Below are 16501 nucleotides of genomic sequence, written 5' to 3' on the forward strand. Positions count from 1 at the left end.
ATCCTCCGAGTACCCGATCCTGTAAGACAGTTTGTTTTGGAGGTGGATGCTTCTGATATGGGGGTGGGAGCCATCCTGTCTCAGCGAGCAATGGACAGCCAAAAACTCCATCCCTGTGCTTTCTTTTCAAAGCGTTTGACTCCAGCGGAAAGGAATTATGATGTGGGAAACCGGGAGCTGCTAGCAGTGAAGTTGGCTCTGGAGGAGTGGCGTCACTGGCTCGAGGGGACCAGTCAACCTTTCCTGGTGTGGACCGACCACAAGAATTTGGAGTACATCCGGTCGGCCCGCAGACTGAATTCCCAACAGGCTACATGGGCCCTTTTCTTCACCCGGTTCAATTTCTCCCTCTCCTACCGCCCTGGTTCTCGGAATCAGCTTCCAGTTTGTGTTCGGGCGGCAGACACCCTATCCGTTTTTAAGAGTGCGCTTAAGACCTTCCTTTTTGATAAAGCTTATAGTTAGGGCTGATTAGATTCAGCCCCTAGTTTTGCTGATATAGGCTTAGTTTGTCGGGGGACATCTTACTTCTTCCTTCTCTCTGTCTATACCTGTGTACTCTCATGTTCCGATTAACCCAGCTTCCCCAAATGTCTTTCTTTTTGGTGTCTATATACGCTGGGATCCGGAGTCATGGATGATCCTGCGGTCCTGTGTCCTGGATCGCGACCGCTGGATCTTGAGTCGTGGCTGTGGTCCTGGATGGATATCCTCATGGATTCATCTTCCTATTATACACACATGCATCTCCAAACATTTGGACTACCTATGTTGCAAATGTATTATCTTTTCAATTTACACACGGCATCTATTGCACGTCTGTCCGTCCTGGGAGAGGGATCCCTCCTCTGTTGCTCTCCCTGAGGTTTCTCCCATTTTTCCCTTTAAACTGGGTTTTCTTTGGAAGTTTTTCCTTGTACGATGTGAGGGTCTAAGGACAGAGGGTGTCGTATTGTCATACTGATATTCTGTACACACTGTGAAGACCACTGAGACAAATGTAACATTTGTGATATTGGGCTATATAAATAAACATTGATTGATTGATTGATTGATTGATTGATTGATTGTCAACAACAACAACAACAACGTTTCAAAAGGCCACTGAGGCACCAGGCACAGTGGACCTTACGCAGATCAGGAGCTGGTAATTAATCCATTGTCCAGACAAGGCATCAACGTTTTTGTTGTATTTATTAGTTTCACCTTGCGGGAACAATACAGCAAAAGGTGTTTAAATGTTTGCTGAACTCAGCCCTGACACTAGTAAAAAACCATAGACCTTCCCGGTGCCCACTGACTGCTGCTGTGCCCTGATTGCCTTAAATAAACCCAGCTGTGTGCCCAAATTGACCCATCACCTTCAAAATAAAAGTATTTTAGCTGGAACACAACTTAACTTAAATAATATGGCTGTAAATCAATTAATTCTACAAAACAAAAAATAACAAATAAATACATTAAATAAATGTGAAAAATACTGAATAGCTTCCACATACATGATCAAAATGACGTTTTATCAAATAACTCGTTGTGGACGATAACAACCATATCGTTGTTTTTTTTAAATGTAGTATCATTTAACCACTTATTACACACACTGTAGTTAGCAGAGCAGTGTGTGGGACATGCCTAAATCCTGTAGATCCAATGAAAAAATAAGGTACAAAATGAAGGAAACACATTTCAAGAGACATATCATTGTACTGATATGTGAGTAAATGTTTGGCCTTTTATAATAAGACCTCAAAGTTTCATTATTCTGCTCCATGTTCATGATAACTGAGTGATTCTGATGGGGACACCAAAGTTACTTTATAGTGATATTGACCCAACTACTACTACTACTGCAAATAATAATAATAATTACAATGATTATTGTTGCATTATGATATTAATATTGTTGTTGTTATAATTATTGTCATATTATTATTAATAACTTATATTCTTTCACTTCACTGATTCATTTTTACTGTCGGATTGCTCGTGTCTTACTAAAGTTGTGAGAGTTACGACAGCACCTAAATGCAGCACTGGCCGCTTGTCGTCATAATGTGTCGTAAGGGAAGTACGCTTTTCTGTGCTTTACGACACTGAATTGGGTCTCACGGTAAACATGGCGCTACACAGTAGAGCCTGCTGAAGGAGTGAGTCGTTGAGCTGAAGACGGTTTGTTTGTGTTGGTTTCCCCTCTCCTCCCGGTCACACGGAGTCTGAGCAGCAGCGGCTCTCGCTCCGCTCGGGTTAGGCCGGGAACAGACGGGTTATGGCGGCGCAGCGTGGTGTCCTGTTCCAGGAGAAGGTCAGCCGGATGCTCAGCAAGCAGCACGGCAGACCGGTGCTGAAGCCCAACAAGCCGCTGGTCCTCAAGGACGAGGTGGCCAACCGCAGGGTCAAGAGAGGAGGTGAGGGGGGGCTGTCTGTTTCACAGCACACTTCATAACATCAGGTCATGCAGTATGGATGACATGGGACCAGGTGGACTGCACATTTGTATCATTTGTCCTGCATGCCACACATCGAGACAATGTCCCTCATTTGATTGACAGTCGCCCATCTAACACTTGCCTCTTTTGTCTAGTTGCAAGACCTGTAAACCAGGAAATGTTGTAAAACTGCCATTGTTGATCCTGAACATGTCAGAAGGGACTCAGCATCCTCAATGACCCCCAACACTGTCCAGATCTGCCAAGCCATTTTGTTACTATTGTCTAGAGATGTGCTTGGTATCGTCAAAGAGAAACCATTTTTCACATAAACAATTTGTTCACAACTATCTCACATCAACCATACAACCAAAATATGTTAATAATAAAGTGAATAAGGCACAGTAGTCATTTGCGTGATCTACTTCTTTAAAGTGTTTGTATCCTGCTCAGTGGCGTAGCCAGGAATTATTGTGTGGGTGGGCCTGGAGAAATGTAGGTGGGCCAGGGGGAGACATTAAGTGTGGGGTCTGAGCTGAAACTTCATTAATGATTGTAATGATTTTTTAATGCACCAATAGAACTTAAGCATAAATTAGCAGTGAAAACAAAAACATAGGCACGGCGGCCTCAGAATGTGTGTAAAACTGACATCCACATAGGGATGGCTATCGTTAAGGCTTTAACGGTACTACTACTTTTATCGATAGCGCATATGCTTATGCTCCAGGTTCAGTACCAACCACATCATAAAGTACGCGGACGATACAGCAGTGGTGGGACTCATCAGGGACAACAACAAACAGGCCTACAGGGAGGAGGTGAAACATCTGACAGACTGGTGTAACACCAACAACCTGATCCTGAATGTCGATAAAACAAAAGAGATGATTGTCGACTTCAGGAACAAAAAGCACCCACCACTCCACATCAACGGCACAGCAGTGAAGACTACAGGCAGCACCAAGTTCCTGGGGGTGCATATCACAAGCAGTCTGACCTGGTCCACTCACACTACATCACTATTTAAGAAGGCACAGCAGCGCCTACACTTCCTGCACAGCTCCCCCCTCCCATCCTCACCACGTTCTACAGAGGAACCATAGAGAGCGTGCTGACCAGCGGCATCTCCATCTGGTCGAGAGACTGCAACGCCAAAGACTGGAAGTATCTGCAGAGAGTGGTCAGGACAGCAGAGAAGATCATCGGAGTTTCTCTCCCTCCCATCAGAGACACCGCTCAGAAACGCTGCCTAACAAAAGCCCAGAACATTTTTAAAGACCCCACTCGTCCTCACCATGCTCTGTTCTCCCTGCTGCCCTCCGGCAAGAGGTTCCGCAGCATTAAGAGCAGAACAGCCAGATTCTGCAATAGCTTTTTCCCCAAGCCATCAGACTGCTGAACAGCAAGCAGACCAGTAACATAAAGATTACATTGCGCTGTGTAAAGAGCACATATTTGTTATATAGTATGTCTATTTTATTTATATGTATAGTAAGTCTTTATATTTTAAACGCACACTTTATCTTTAATTGTATCAGCACCACGTCACTATTATTTATTTATATGTACAATTTTAGCAAGTTTTTATATTGTCCTGTTCCTGTAAGCCAGTACAACGAAATTTCGTTTTAATAGTACACTCTGTGTCTTGTTGAAATGACAATAAGGTATGTCTATGTCTATGTCTTATCGATCCGGTCCTTTAACATTACTTTTATCGGTTCTTTTGGAGAAAAAAATAAGGTAAACTAACTAAACAAATTGTGAACAAAACTAACATTACTTTTTATTTAAATTAAATACATAATATTTCACATCAAAAGAAACAACAATGTTTTAACAAATCATATTAAATAATGTGATGACAGAACTGTAAACAGAACAGCTGAAACTTTAACAAAATAAATAACTCAGTTTCCTCTAATCATTAACCCATGTTTGTATAATGTAGTTAACTCGGTGTGTCGCTGCTAGCATAACACCTGACGTGGAAACGTTCCTCGTGGATGGGGGGGGGGGGCTACAGAGCTACTAGAAAGACAGTGGAACCCGGTGCATTCCTCCGTCTGGATGTGGAGCACTTTTGCTAAATGTTTAGACAAATTGCTCGTGTTACCGCCCTCACATGATAAACTCTTATTCCACTTTTGATAACGAGTATTGTCCACATCGACACGGCTATAGTTTAACCACACCTCGGAGAGCGTTCTCTCCGCCATCTCCTCCGTGTGTGTGTGTTGCTGCATGTTGTAGCAGCTGCGTGTGTGTAAACTGCCCCGCCCCCTCTCACACAGACGGGGGCGAGATCTCTTAAACGGAGTTGGCGACACTTAAACTGCAATGTAATGTTTGTGTAGCAATAATACATACAACATATATCGGGGGCACAGGTTGTTTATCCTTGACAGTCGCACAGTGGGCACCACTGAGTGTTTTCATATTCAGCAAATGTGTACACGCTAAACTGCAGACCTCAAGATGAAATAATACTTTCATTCACTCACGGCAAAAGTTACTTTACTTACTATAAAAACTCACGGTAAAAAAATGCACTGCCTATTCCATTGTCATGAAGGTGGAATCTAACTATATCCAGAATACGTTTTATTGGATCCAGGCAAGAAAGATGTTTATTTCTGCTGTAAAGTTGGGCATTTTAACATGGGGGTCTATGGGAATTGCTCCTTTTTGCATCCATCCCCTGTCGGCCACTAGATGAACTGCAGTTTGTGGCACTTCCTTCTGGGCTTCCCGGCTCTGCGCTATGAAGCGCTGATTGGCTGTGGGTGGGCCAGACGTGCATGTGGGTGGGCCCAGGCCCACCCGGGCCCACCCACAGCTACGCCGCTGATCCTGCTGCAGAGGTCTACCGTTATGTTTGTGTAGCAGCAGGGAAACAAGGAAACATCCTGATGATGACTTCATGTGTGTGTTTGCTCTGACTGGAGCTGCACAGTGACCATCGGACAGGGTGGGGGGGCGATGGTAACTCCAGTCAGTCAAAGCTGTCTTTTTCTCCACAGGCGCGTCGTGTGTCACCGAGATCTCGGTCCTGATGGCGTGCTGGAAGCAGAACAGCTTTGTGGAGAGTGTGTGCTCCGCGGAGACGAAGGCCTTTTACAGCTGCGTGGACGAGGCTCAGGTACGTTGACCGCAGCACAAACACACAGCAAGAGGTCAGCATGTCCAAATGAAAATATGCTGAGGAATACTACAGGACCCTGAAGTAATGAGTTTTCCAATGCATCCTGGGTAATGCCACATTCACTGATGTATAACTTAAAAAGTACACACAATTATTTGTCTACAATCTAGGGCAGGGGTCTGCAACCTTTTTGACCAAAAGAGCCATTTTGCTCCTTTTTCCAAAACATTTTTTTGTCTGGAGCCGCAAAACATATTTCATAGTTTTGTATTCTTATATCAGACAAAAACTACAGTTTTTTTTGCATTTATTAGGCTATGTATTACATGATATAAAACTGTTAACCTGTAATAAGAAACAAAGAACTCTTATAAGGAGAATTAAAAATAATACACAGGCCTACTTTAAAATAAATGAAACACAGCACTTGGGGAGTCCTCTGCACATTTGAAGGAAAAACAAATATTATTAAAATGGGCCCAGTTTGAAATAAATGAAACATATATCTGCACCCTAATAAGAGTTCAAGGTAGGGTAGGTAAGAATGGAGAAACCAGCTCGAGTGCGCTAGAATTTGAAAATACACAACCGGAAAAAATATGCCTCTTCCTTCAGACTTCCTCACAGAGCCCCTCCTCCAACACACACACGAACGCACACATGACCAATGAGGGCACGAGATAAGTGTGTGCCCAGATGGAAGGCTGACAGGCAGGTAGGCCATCAGTTATTTTAGCCGGGCCGGCTCAGATGATTGGTCGTGCTTTTTACAGCGCTACGGCTTCCACAGATTAATGTTTGGATGTATTTAATATATTCATTGCTATCGGGACGTTAGGAACATTCCATGGAATATAACAAAAAGTGTTTTCTGAAATAAATTACATACCCATTGAATTATGACTGGATCGTCAGCTGTCTTCCTCTCCCGTGTTGTTCCTCGATACGTAAAGGCTGCAGCACCGTTGACAACGTCTCTCTACATATCAAACATACCGGTAAACCAGCATCGTTTGCTGTGAAAGCATATAACTCTATCCACACAGAATTAAATCCTGTGTTCCTCCGGTACTTTTCTTTGATTTATCCATAGTTCGCTCATCGAGCCGGGGGTCAGGTTATTCGCCTCCAAGAAAAGGCGCTCGCGCGGGACCGGAGCAGGATGTGACGCAAATTTTAGTTGACCTAATTAAAACCGTTTTGTTTTTTATTTATGTGTCACAGTATCGCCTCAAAATACAAGATGCGAAACATTTTCAACCATGCAACAAAATATAAATAGTCCTACAAATACTTTTATTTTATTTCCTTCTTATTTTTGTCTAAGCTCAAGGGAGCCAGAGCAGAGGGCTTAAAGGGTCGCATGCGGCCCGCGGGTTGCCGACCCCTGACCTAGGGCTTTTGAATATTGATAACATATTTTTCACAACATTATTCTGGGGATTTTTTGATGGCGATGGTAAGCACTTAATTGTCAGCATTTGTGTTAGGCAGCTATCTCACCAGTTCAGTCAGTCAGTCTAAGTTTTTGTCAAAGGTTTAATGTCAGCTCCATGAAACTGGTGTCTGGCCTGTGGAAAGGTGTTGGTCAGCCCTTCCACTAACACTTGACCCATTGAAATATCAAAGTGATCTGACCTCTCGGAGAGCATGAGCAAGCTGTGCTGCAGATGTGCAAACGTTTCCTCGGCTAGTAGTACTTATTAACCCATGACTTAATAAAAGCACTGCTAACAAACCGTGTTCCTCTCTCACAGGCTGCTAAGAAGAACACGTCTGAGCTGAGCGGCGTGCAGGGGGAGCGGCTCCCCCCAAAACAAGCCACCCTCCTGCTGAAGAGATTCCCCAACCTGCGCACAGAGATCTAGGAAACAGACTTTCATGCATAACTCATACAGACCTGAAATGTGCAGCCTTAAGAGGATGTCATGATGGTGAGGAGATGCCGACGGCTGTATGACTCAACAACAGAATCTATTACATTAATGAAGGAAGGAGCTTAAGGACTTCTCATCACGAAACCCCAGTAGCGTCATGGTGCAGACTTTGTATTCACAACACACTGTGTTTTATGGTTTGAAAAATAATGTGACTTTCTCCTCGTGTCCTCATTTTGTCTCAATCCAATTTAGCAGAGTGGACTCTCGGGTCAGATGGTATTATTCCAACTGATGCAATTCTTCTTCTTTGGTTTCTTGGCTCCTGGCTGCAGCTTACCGTTATCACTGTACATTAACGTGCCTCGTCATTCCTGTGGTTAAGAGGTGTTCAGATAGAAGCACCCTGTAAACACAGATGAGCAGTAAGCAGCGCTCAGTGGGGTGATATGGATTTATACTGTCAATAAAATATTCTGACCAATCAGGTGTTTCTTTCCTCTCTTTCACAGCGCCCCGCTTCCATACTCCATACAGCTTTAAAGCCTGACTTGTGTTAACAGTACAAAGTGACAAATCAAATAACTAATCATTGCTAAATATCCTTTGTGTAATCTATTTTTCCCAGAATGCATTCTACAAATGGAGGAGGGCTCAGTTATCGAACTTGGTGAGAGAGCTCCAGAAATATCTTGGAGACTAATTTATGAAATGTGTAGAACGTTTTCTCTTCAAAGGGACCATGTGAAGGGTGGATGTTTATCATTTCCCTTTGCAATAGCAAGTGACACATTGACTGATTGTGAAGTAGTTTAGTGAGCAGTAGGTGTGGTAGCTTCATCTGTCCTCAGTCACAACTGCAGCTTTGTCCAGGACAGTCACAACGTCACCAAAATCACACTGGTAATAATAAATAATCCTTATATTTATTATAGCGCTTTACAAATACACATACAGATCATACATGTAATGGTCATAACCGGGGACAATGCCCACAGTGGGGTTGCATGTTCCCCTCTAGTGTATTCTCACTAAAGCATTTCACTCTGGAGGGGCTTCCATATCCGGTATATAAGGTTGCTCACCCATTGATATGTCTTTGCACATTCCGGGCCAGAAAAGCGTTTGGAGATGGCATCTCTGTTGTTTTGTTGGCCACAGTGTGCACCTGTGGGGCTTGCATGAAAGTCTATGAAGACTTTGCCCGCTTCCTCAGAACCACAGACCACTTTTATTTTCTGGGATTTACCTTTCAAGAATAAATCTGCTCCTGTTAAATCAACACAGATTCATTATGTTATTGTACTGTTAAAAAATGGTTCCATTGCTAATACATAAAAAGTACAATAGAACTGCAGTTGAACTTTGTATTTATATTGAAAACACGTATACACAGGCCTACTTTAAAATAAATTAAACACAGCACTGGAGTCCTCAGCACATTTGAAGAACATAAATACAATTAAAATGGGCCCACTTTGAAATAAATAAAACATATCTGCCCCCTAAAAATAGTTAACTGATTGAATTATGACTAGATCGTCAGCTGTCTTCCGTGTTTTTCCTCCAACATGCCTATGTAAAGGCTGAAGCACCTTTTAACAACTTCTCTCAAACGGACGCCAGCATTGTTAGCTGTGAAAGCACACGTGCAAGCATATACCTCTGTCTACGCAGGATTACATCCTCTGTTTTCCTTAGATACTTTTATTTTCTTTAATTTATCCATAGTTCGCTCATCGAGCCGGGGGTCAGGTTATTCACCTGCAAGAAAATGCGCTGGTGCGGGACCGTATCAGGATATAACGCATTATTTATGTGTCACAGTATCACCTCAAAATACAAGATACAAAACATTTTTCAACCATGCAACAAAATATAAATATTCCTAAAAATATTTGTAGCCTATTTCATTTCCTTCTTATTTTTGTCTAAGGTCAAGGGAGCCAAAGCAGAGGGCTTAAAGAGCCGCATGCATCTCCGGAGACGGTTGCTGAACCCTGATCTGGTAATAAAGAACTTGTGCGCTGTTGAAAGATTTCAAAACACTTGAACTTATTAAAACAGGGATTTTCATTTGCCAGGAAAAAGGGTAATTGTATTCAGATATTACACAGAAACGCAGAAATGACTTGGACTGCATGCAAATACAAGATCTTAATCTTCCTCAGAAATAAAAGTCTGCTCTGCCGGATATGGAAGCCCCTCTTTAGTTTTTCAACTGCTGAGCCCAGAGTGAAATACTTTTGTGAGCATAAACTATAGAACATGCAACACCAGTGTGATTTTGGTGACGTTGTGACTGTCCAACCCAGTCTCACGGCATTTCGTGTTCACCAACACGATTTCCCCCTTTTTTCGTGTTGCACAGCACGATTTTAAAAGCAATGTATTTCTACTGCCTGCAGCACGTCTTTCTCTCCGGTCGGGTCGTGGGAGACCGGAAGCTGTGTGGTTCATAAAAACATGTTCTTACTCAAGCCACAGTTATTGCTTTTATTTGAAATCGTATAATTTCGGACTTTTGTTGCCGTCTGTGAAGAAAATAAATGGGGCTCAGAGCCTCAGGATACTGGAATCTGTATTTTTTTTTTTTTAAATCCTTCTAATTTGTTATTCTTTTCAAAATAACACACTGTTATTTACTCACCAATCACACTCAATTATCCTTGCTTTTATTTATTGGTTTAATTCCATAATCTCTGGCTTTTTTGGCGTCCGTCAGGAACTGAATTTCAAAATAAAAATAACCGGAAACAGACGTAGGCATTTCGAGCGATTACCCAAGATCCTCAGCTATGGTTTTAAGCTCGTTTATTGGATATTTTAGCCGCAATGCATGCTGGGATTTGGTGTTTATATGATATGAAATCCGGAAAATATTTTAAAAGAATAAAAGAATACTTAATTCCGAGCGTTCTTGCTTTTCTCTTTGAAAGTCATTACATAACGGCATTGTAATACACGGTTCGGCTGCATTGTATATTACAGATCTGCCGTAGTTCTTTATTTAGAGCGCCCTGATGAGAAGACCTTTGGAAAAACTGGAAGAAATGGCGCCGAAACTGAATACTTGACGTGGATCATAAATATATTCACCAATTAAACAACATCTTCAATTTCTCTTCACACAATACGTCTCCTTGCAGTATCAACACTAATTCGGCTTTTACATTTGATCTAATTCACAGATAGGTTATATTTACACCATAACGGTGCACAGCTGATATAAAAGGACTGTAGTTTTTAAAGATATTACTGATTTTCTTTGAATGTAAGAATGTAAATACTGAGTCTGAAATAGTATAGCAATATGCTGTAAAATGATGTGAAAGCATGCATAAAACTATACATCTTCAGATGTTGTACATACACACTAATAATACAAAGTTATTATGGCTGTGTGCACCTTGTGTCAGAGTCCTGCACGGGTCTGATTTTCAAGACCCGCTCCCGCCCCACACCCGCGACGTGCAATACCGAACCCGCCCCGCTACCCGCACATATTGCCAATTAGTTCCGCAACCCGACCCGACCCGTCGGCACAAGATCCGCGACCCGACCCGAACCCGCATATATAGGCTATGAGCAGTGAAAACGTGCAATTATTAACACACGCAGTTGCATATTTGTCTCAAAAAGCGTGGGATGTTGGTTATTTTCTCTAGGATGACACCAAAAGCCTCCAGACGTTGGATTTCGCTCTTGAGGAAGTGTTATTGAAAATGCTGTATTCTCCGCTAGAGAGCTTCACCTCAGCCATTTCGAATGTGGCGCGCTCAGCAGCAGATTGATGCGCTGCAGAGGTTATGATTATGCACGGTCCCGCGGGGGAGAGGTCTGAGGATTTAAACATTAAACTAAATTATCATTATTTCAATATATTTATTATGCAACACCCGCGACCCGACCCGCATCATCTTTGTTTACCCAGAACCGAACCCGGAAAAAAGCGTTTGAAAATATACCACCCGCGAATCACCTTTTTTGCGGGTCACCCGTCGGGTACCCGCAGGTACCCGACCCGATGCAGGACTCTGCCTTGTGTGCACCTCCTAGTGGTTAAAGCACGTTATTGAATTATTGGTTTTATGTGTTATAATATAACACATAAAAACAATAATGTACTCTTAATATATTTTTCATCAAATATTATTTGAATAAAAATTTGAAGAGTACATACTTTCATAGGGGGAAAGTAGAAGGTCTGTGATAGAAATATAGAATATAAAAAATCAAGAAGATACTATAAGTGATCTCTACAATAAAACAGTTTAGTGCAGGATGTACAAAGATATTAATAGGAGGAGGTGCCAAACAGAAAAACGAATTAACCTTTATTTAAACATTAAATAACAGATTAAGGTCTTCTTTTAAATAAGAAACTGTGGTGTCTAGACAGTTGTGTTAAGTTAATTTATTTAGTTCAGTCCTTTTGTCTTTTGCCTTGTCTTGTGATTTCCTGTTTTATTTTGGAGTAACCTTTCCCTCTCGTTTCAGAGCATTCCTGCCCTGGTGTGTTTTTCCCACCAGTGTGATTGTCAGCCCCTCCCTTAATTGTTGCCACCTGTGTCCCCTTACCTAGTGTGTATATATAGTCTGCGTCTCCCTTTGTCTTGTGTCAGTTCGTCTTGTCTCGTCAAGCCTGCCAGTCATCCCTTGATCGTGTGAAGTATATTTTTGATAGTCATGTAGATGTTTTTTGGTTTAGAGTTTTTGATCCTCCAAGTGAGCGTTTTGTGTTTGACCTTAATTAAAAGACCTTGTTAATTCTGATCTGTTTCTGGTGTTGTGCATTTGGGTCCTGAGCCTCGTGACATTCTTAACAGTACGAACTGACCAAAGAATGGACCCAGCCGACCCAGACAGGTTCAGAGCAGCTCTGCGCTCACAAGGCACGCTTTTGTCTCAGCATGACGATCAGCTGAAATCAATTGACCAGGGAGTGAGAGAATTGAGTGGTCGTCAAGAAAGCTTCCAAACATCTGTGAACAGCCAAGTAAACCACCTGGCAGATCAGCTTGTTCGTGTCCTTGCCCACCTGGAAGCTGGATCTCAAACTGTTTCCGCGGCTGCACCCCTGCCTGAGGCTGTGATCCAAGGACCTACTTCTTCTTCATGCTCTCGTCTCGCATCTCCAGAGAAATTCTCCGGTGACTCAGGTGACTGTCGTCCTTTTTTAGTCCAATGCGACCTGCATTATCAACATCAGCCTTCTGCTTTTCCAACAGACCAGTCTAGAATAGCTTTCATGATAACACACTTGACTGGTAGAGCAGCAGCGTGGGCTACAGCAGAATGGGCTAGAGACTCTCCCCTTTGCAGATCACTTGGACTGTTTACTGATTCCCTTAAAAAGATTTTTGATCGTACAGCGCCAGGGAGAGAAGCGGCTAAAGCTCTAGTTCAACTCAAGCAAAGAAATCAAAGAGTGTCTGATTATGCCATAGAGTTTAGGACAATAGCAGCAGACAGTGGCTGGAATGATCTGGCCTTGCTGGATGCCTTTGTAAATGGACTTTCAGGCCTTGTCAAAGATCACTTAGTCCCATTAGATCTTCCAGAAGATTTAGACTCTGTGATTGCTCTGGCTATATGAATAGATAATAGGCTCTGGGATAGACAAAAAGAAAGAGAACATCCTGCAGTTCGTTCACCAAGCTCCAGGGGGCCTCCTCGTGGCATCCGGATGAGGGAGGATTCGTTTCCAGGGGTCTGGATCAAGCCTCCTTTGACAGCGCCATCCACCACATCAGAGGAACCCATGCAACTTGGCCGAGCAAGACTTTCACTGGAGGAGCGGGAACGGCGCCTCCGCCAGGGCCTGTGTTTCTACTGCGGGCATCGTGGACACCTGATGGCCGCTTGCTCACTAAAAGACGGGGCTCCCCAGGCAAGAGGAGGGCGCTGGTGAGCCGACTAACTTCTGACTACTCTCCTCGTACGCTGACTCCTATCCAAGTAAAATTAGGTAAGAAAACCTTAACACAGAATGTTCTCATTGATTCAGGAGCAGACGAAAGTTTTATGGACTGGAATTTTGCCAAAAGCTTGAACATTGTCACCATGCCCTTAGCTCAACCTTTAAATGCCAGCGCCCTTGATGGAAGATTATTGTTTCAAGTCACTCACCACACGGAACCCGTCCAGGTTATCATAAATCACAACCACACAGAATTCATGACATTCTATTTATTCGACTCCTCACAACACCCTATGATTTTAGGCTTCCCATGGTTGAAAAGACATAACCCTCACATTGACTGGCGTTCTGGTAGGGTGAAGGGTTGGGGAAGAGAATGTAATCATACATGTTTGGTTTCACCAGGAGAAGTTGAAGGGCTGTCTGTAGGAAGGGTTACTTCAGGTAGTTAGGTGGAGACGAAGGAAGTAACTCATGACCATGCCTCTGACTTACCAGACCTGCCCAATGTTCCCTCCTGTTACCACAACCTGAGGGAGGTTTTCAGTAAGACTCGGGCCTCTACGTTGCCTCCTCATCGACCTTATGACTGTGCAATTGACTTACTACCGGGTGCCCCCATTCCCAAGGGACGTCTATACTCAATTTCTGGTCCTGAAAGACAATCTATGACGGATTACATTGACTCATCTCTGAAGGCGGGCCTCATTCGTCCATCGTCATCTCCTGCTGGCGCCGGATTTTTCTTCGTGGGTAAAAAAGACGGATCCCTCCGACCCTGCATAGACTACTCTCCCCTGAATGATATAACGGTAAAAAACAGGTACCCTCTCCCCCTCATTTCCACTGCTTTTGAACTGTTAAAAGGAGCTAAGATCTTCACTAAACTTGACTTGAGGAATGCCTATCACTTGGTCAGGATAAGGGAGGGGGACGAATGGAAGACTGGATTCAATACCCCCAGTGGCCACTATGAATACTTAGTAATGCCATTTGGGCTAACTAATGCTCCTGCTGTATTTCAGGCTCTTGTGAATGACGTGCTCAGACAATATTTGAATCATTTTGTGTTTGTCTACCTGGATGATATATTGATATTCTCTCCTGATGAAGAGTCCCATGTTCAGCATGTCCGCCAGGTCCTCCAAGGCCTTCTGGAAAACCAACTATTCGTGAAGGCGGAGAAATGTGAATTTCACAAGACCACTGTCTCATTCCTGGGCTTCATCATTGCTCCGGACCAGGTCAAGATGGATCCAAGCAAGGTCAGTGCTGTCGCAAATTGGCCCACACCCACCAACAGGAAGAAGGTACAGCAATTTCTCGGTTTTGCTAACTTCTACAGACGTTTCATAAGACATTTTAGCTCCATAGCTGCACCTCTCCACTCACTCACCTCAACCCATGTTCAGTTTTTGTGGACTCTACAGGCCGACAAAGCTTTCCAGGAATTGAAAAGACGGTTTACCTCTGCTCCTGTTCTCATCACTCCTGATTCACTACGGCAGTTTGTGGTGGAGGTGGATGCTTCCAATGATGGAGTTGGGGCTGTGTTGTCACAACGTTCAGCCAAGGACAGCAAACTTCACCCATGTGCTTTTCTGTCACGTAAGTTAACACCTGCTGAACGCAACTATGATGTAGGCAACAGAGAACTTTTGGCAGTCAAAACAGCGCTTGAGGAATGGAGACACTTTCTGGAGGGGTCAGAGCAACCATTCATAGTCTGGACGGATAATAAAAATCTTGAGTACATCCGAAAAGCTAAGAGACTGAACTCACGTCAGGCAAGATGGGCTTTGTTCTTCACTCGTTTGAACTTTTCCTTGTCATTTAGACCCGGTTCACAAAATGTCAAGCCAGATGCACTCGTGTTTTTGATCCTGAACCCTCGGCAAAGGAACCAAAGCTCATCCTTCCACTAAACTGTGTGGTTGGAGCGGTAACTTGGCCAATAGAAACAGAGGTGAAACGAGCTAACGGTGAGAGCCCGACACCTAGGGGTTGCCCCCCAAATAGGTTGTTTGTTCCTCAAACTGTGCGTCCTAAGGTCATTCAATGGGCTCACACCTCGCTGCTCACCTGCCATCCTGGGGTAAAAAAAACCATGTACGTCATCAAGCAACGGTTCTGGTGGAGATCTATGGAGAAGGATGTCAAGGAGTATGTGGCCGCCTGCACCATCTGCGCCAGGAATAAGACCTCTTCCAGGCCCCAGATGGGTCTGCTCAGGCCGCTGCCTATCCCCAGTCGGCCCTGGTCCGACATCTCAGTGGATTTTGTCACCGGACTGCCAGAATCCAAAGGTAACACCACCGTCCTCACGGTGGTGGATAGATTCTCTAAAATGACACATTTTATTGCTTTGCCTAAACTGCCATCGGCCAAAGAAACGGCTGAAGTGTTGTTGCACCATGTTTGTCGTCTCCACGGTTTTCCCAGGGACATCGTGTCAGACCGGGGTCCTCAGTTTGTCTCCCGTTTCTGGAGGGAGTTTTGCAGCCTCATCGGGGCCTCTGTCAGCCTCTCTTCCGGTTACCATCCCCAATCAAATGGACAAACGGAGAGGCTGAATCAAGAACTGGAAACCTGCCTCCGGTGCCTGGTGTCCCAAAACCCAGCTTCTTGGAGTAAACACCTCACGTGGGTAGAATACGCCCACAACTCATTGCCTACCTCTGCCACCGGATTGACCCCGTTCCAGTGCGTCTACGGTTACCAACCTCCCATGTTCTCAGAGACAGAGAAAGAAGTCATGGTTCCCTCGGCACACGCACTGGTCAGGCGCTGTCATGGCATTTGGGCTTCAGCACGTCGGGTCCTCCTTAGGACTTCGGCCCGCATTAAAAAAGCGGCTGATCGGCATCGCCGTCCTGCACCTGTGTACAGACCGGGTCAGAAAGTGTGGCTATCCACCAGAGACTTGCCCCTGAACGTAGTCTCTAGGAAGCTGGCACCAAGATTTGTAGGCCCATTCACTGTGGAAAAGTGTATTAACCCTGTGTCTGTTCGTTTGCGCCTGCCTAGATCACTCAGAGTCCATCCAACATTCCACGTAAGCAAACTCAAGCCGGTCAAGGAAAGCAAAATGGTTCCCGCTTCCAAGCCCCCCCCTCCTCCCAGGCTC

General features: G+C 44.0%; 1 protein-coding gene across 1 annotated transcript; it reads left to right on the top strand.

Annotated features, from left to right (window-relative positions):
- The first annotated feature begins 2065 nt into the window (after positions 1 to 2065).
- Positions 2066 to 7936, top strand: chchd1 (coiled-coil-helix-coiled-coil-helix domain containing 1). Its single transcript, XM_034100820.2, has 3 exons — positions 2066 to 2405; positions 5453 to 5571; positions 7332 to 7936. Exons 1-3 carry the CDS (start codon positions 2267 to 2269, stop codon positions 7440 to 7442), a joined length of 369 nt encoding a protein of 122 aa, XP_033956711.1. The 5' UTR covers positions 2066 to 2266; the 3' UTR covers positions 7443 to 7936.
- Positions 7937 to 16501: the final 8565 nt, after the last annotated feature.

Source organism: Pseudochaenichthys georgianus, chromosome 15 (assembly GCF_902827115.2).
Source record: "Pseudochaenichthys georgianus chromosome 15, fPseGeo1.2, whole genome shotgun sequence".
Classification (NCBI taxonomy): domain Eukaryota; kingdom Metazoa; phylum Chordata; class Actinopteri; order Perciformes; family Channichthyidae; genus Pseudochaenichthys; species Pseudochaenichthys georgianus.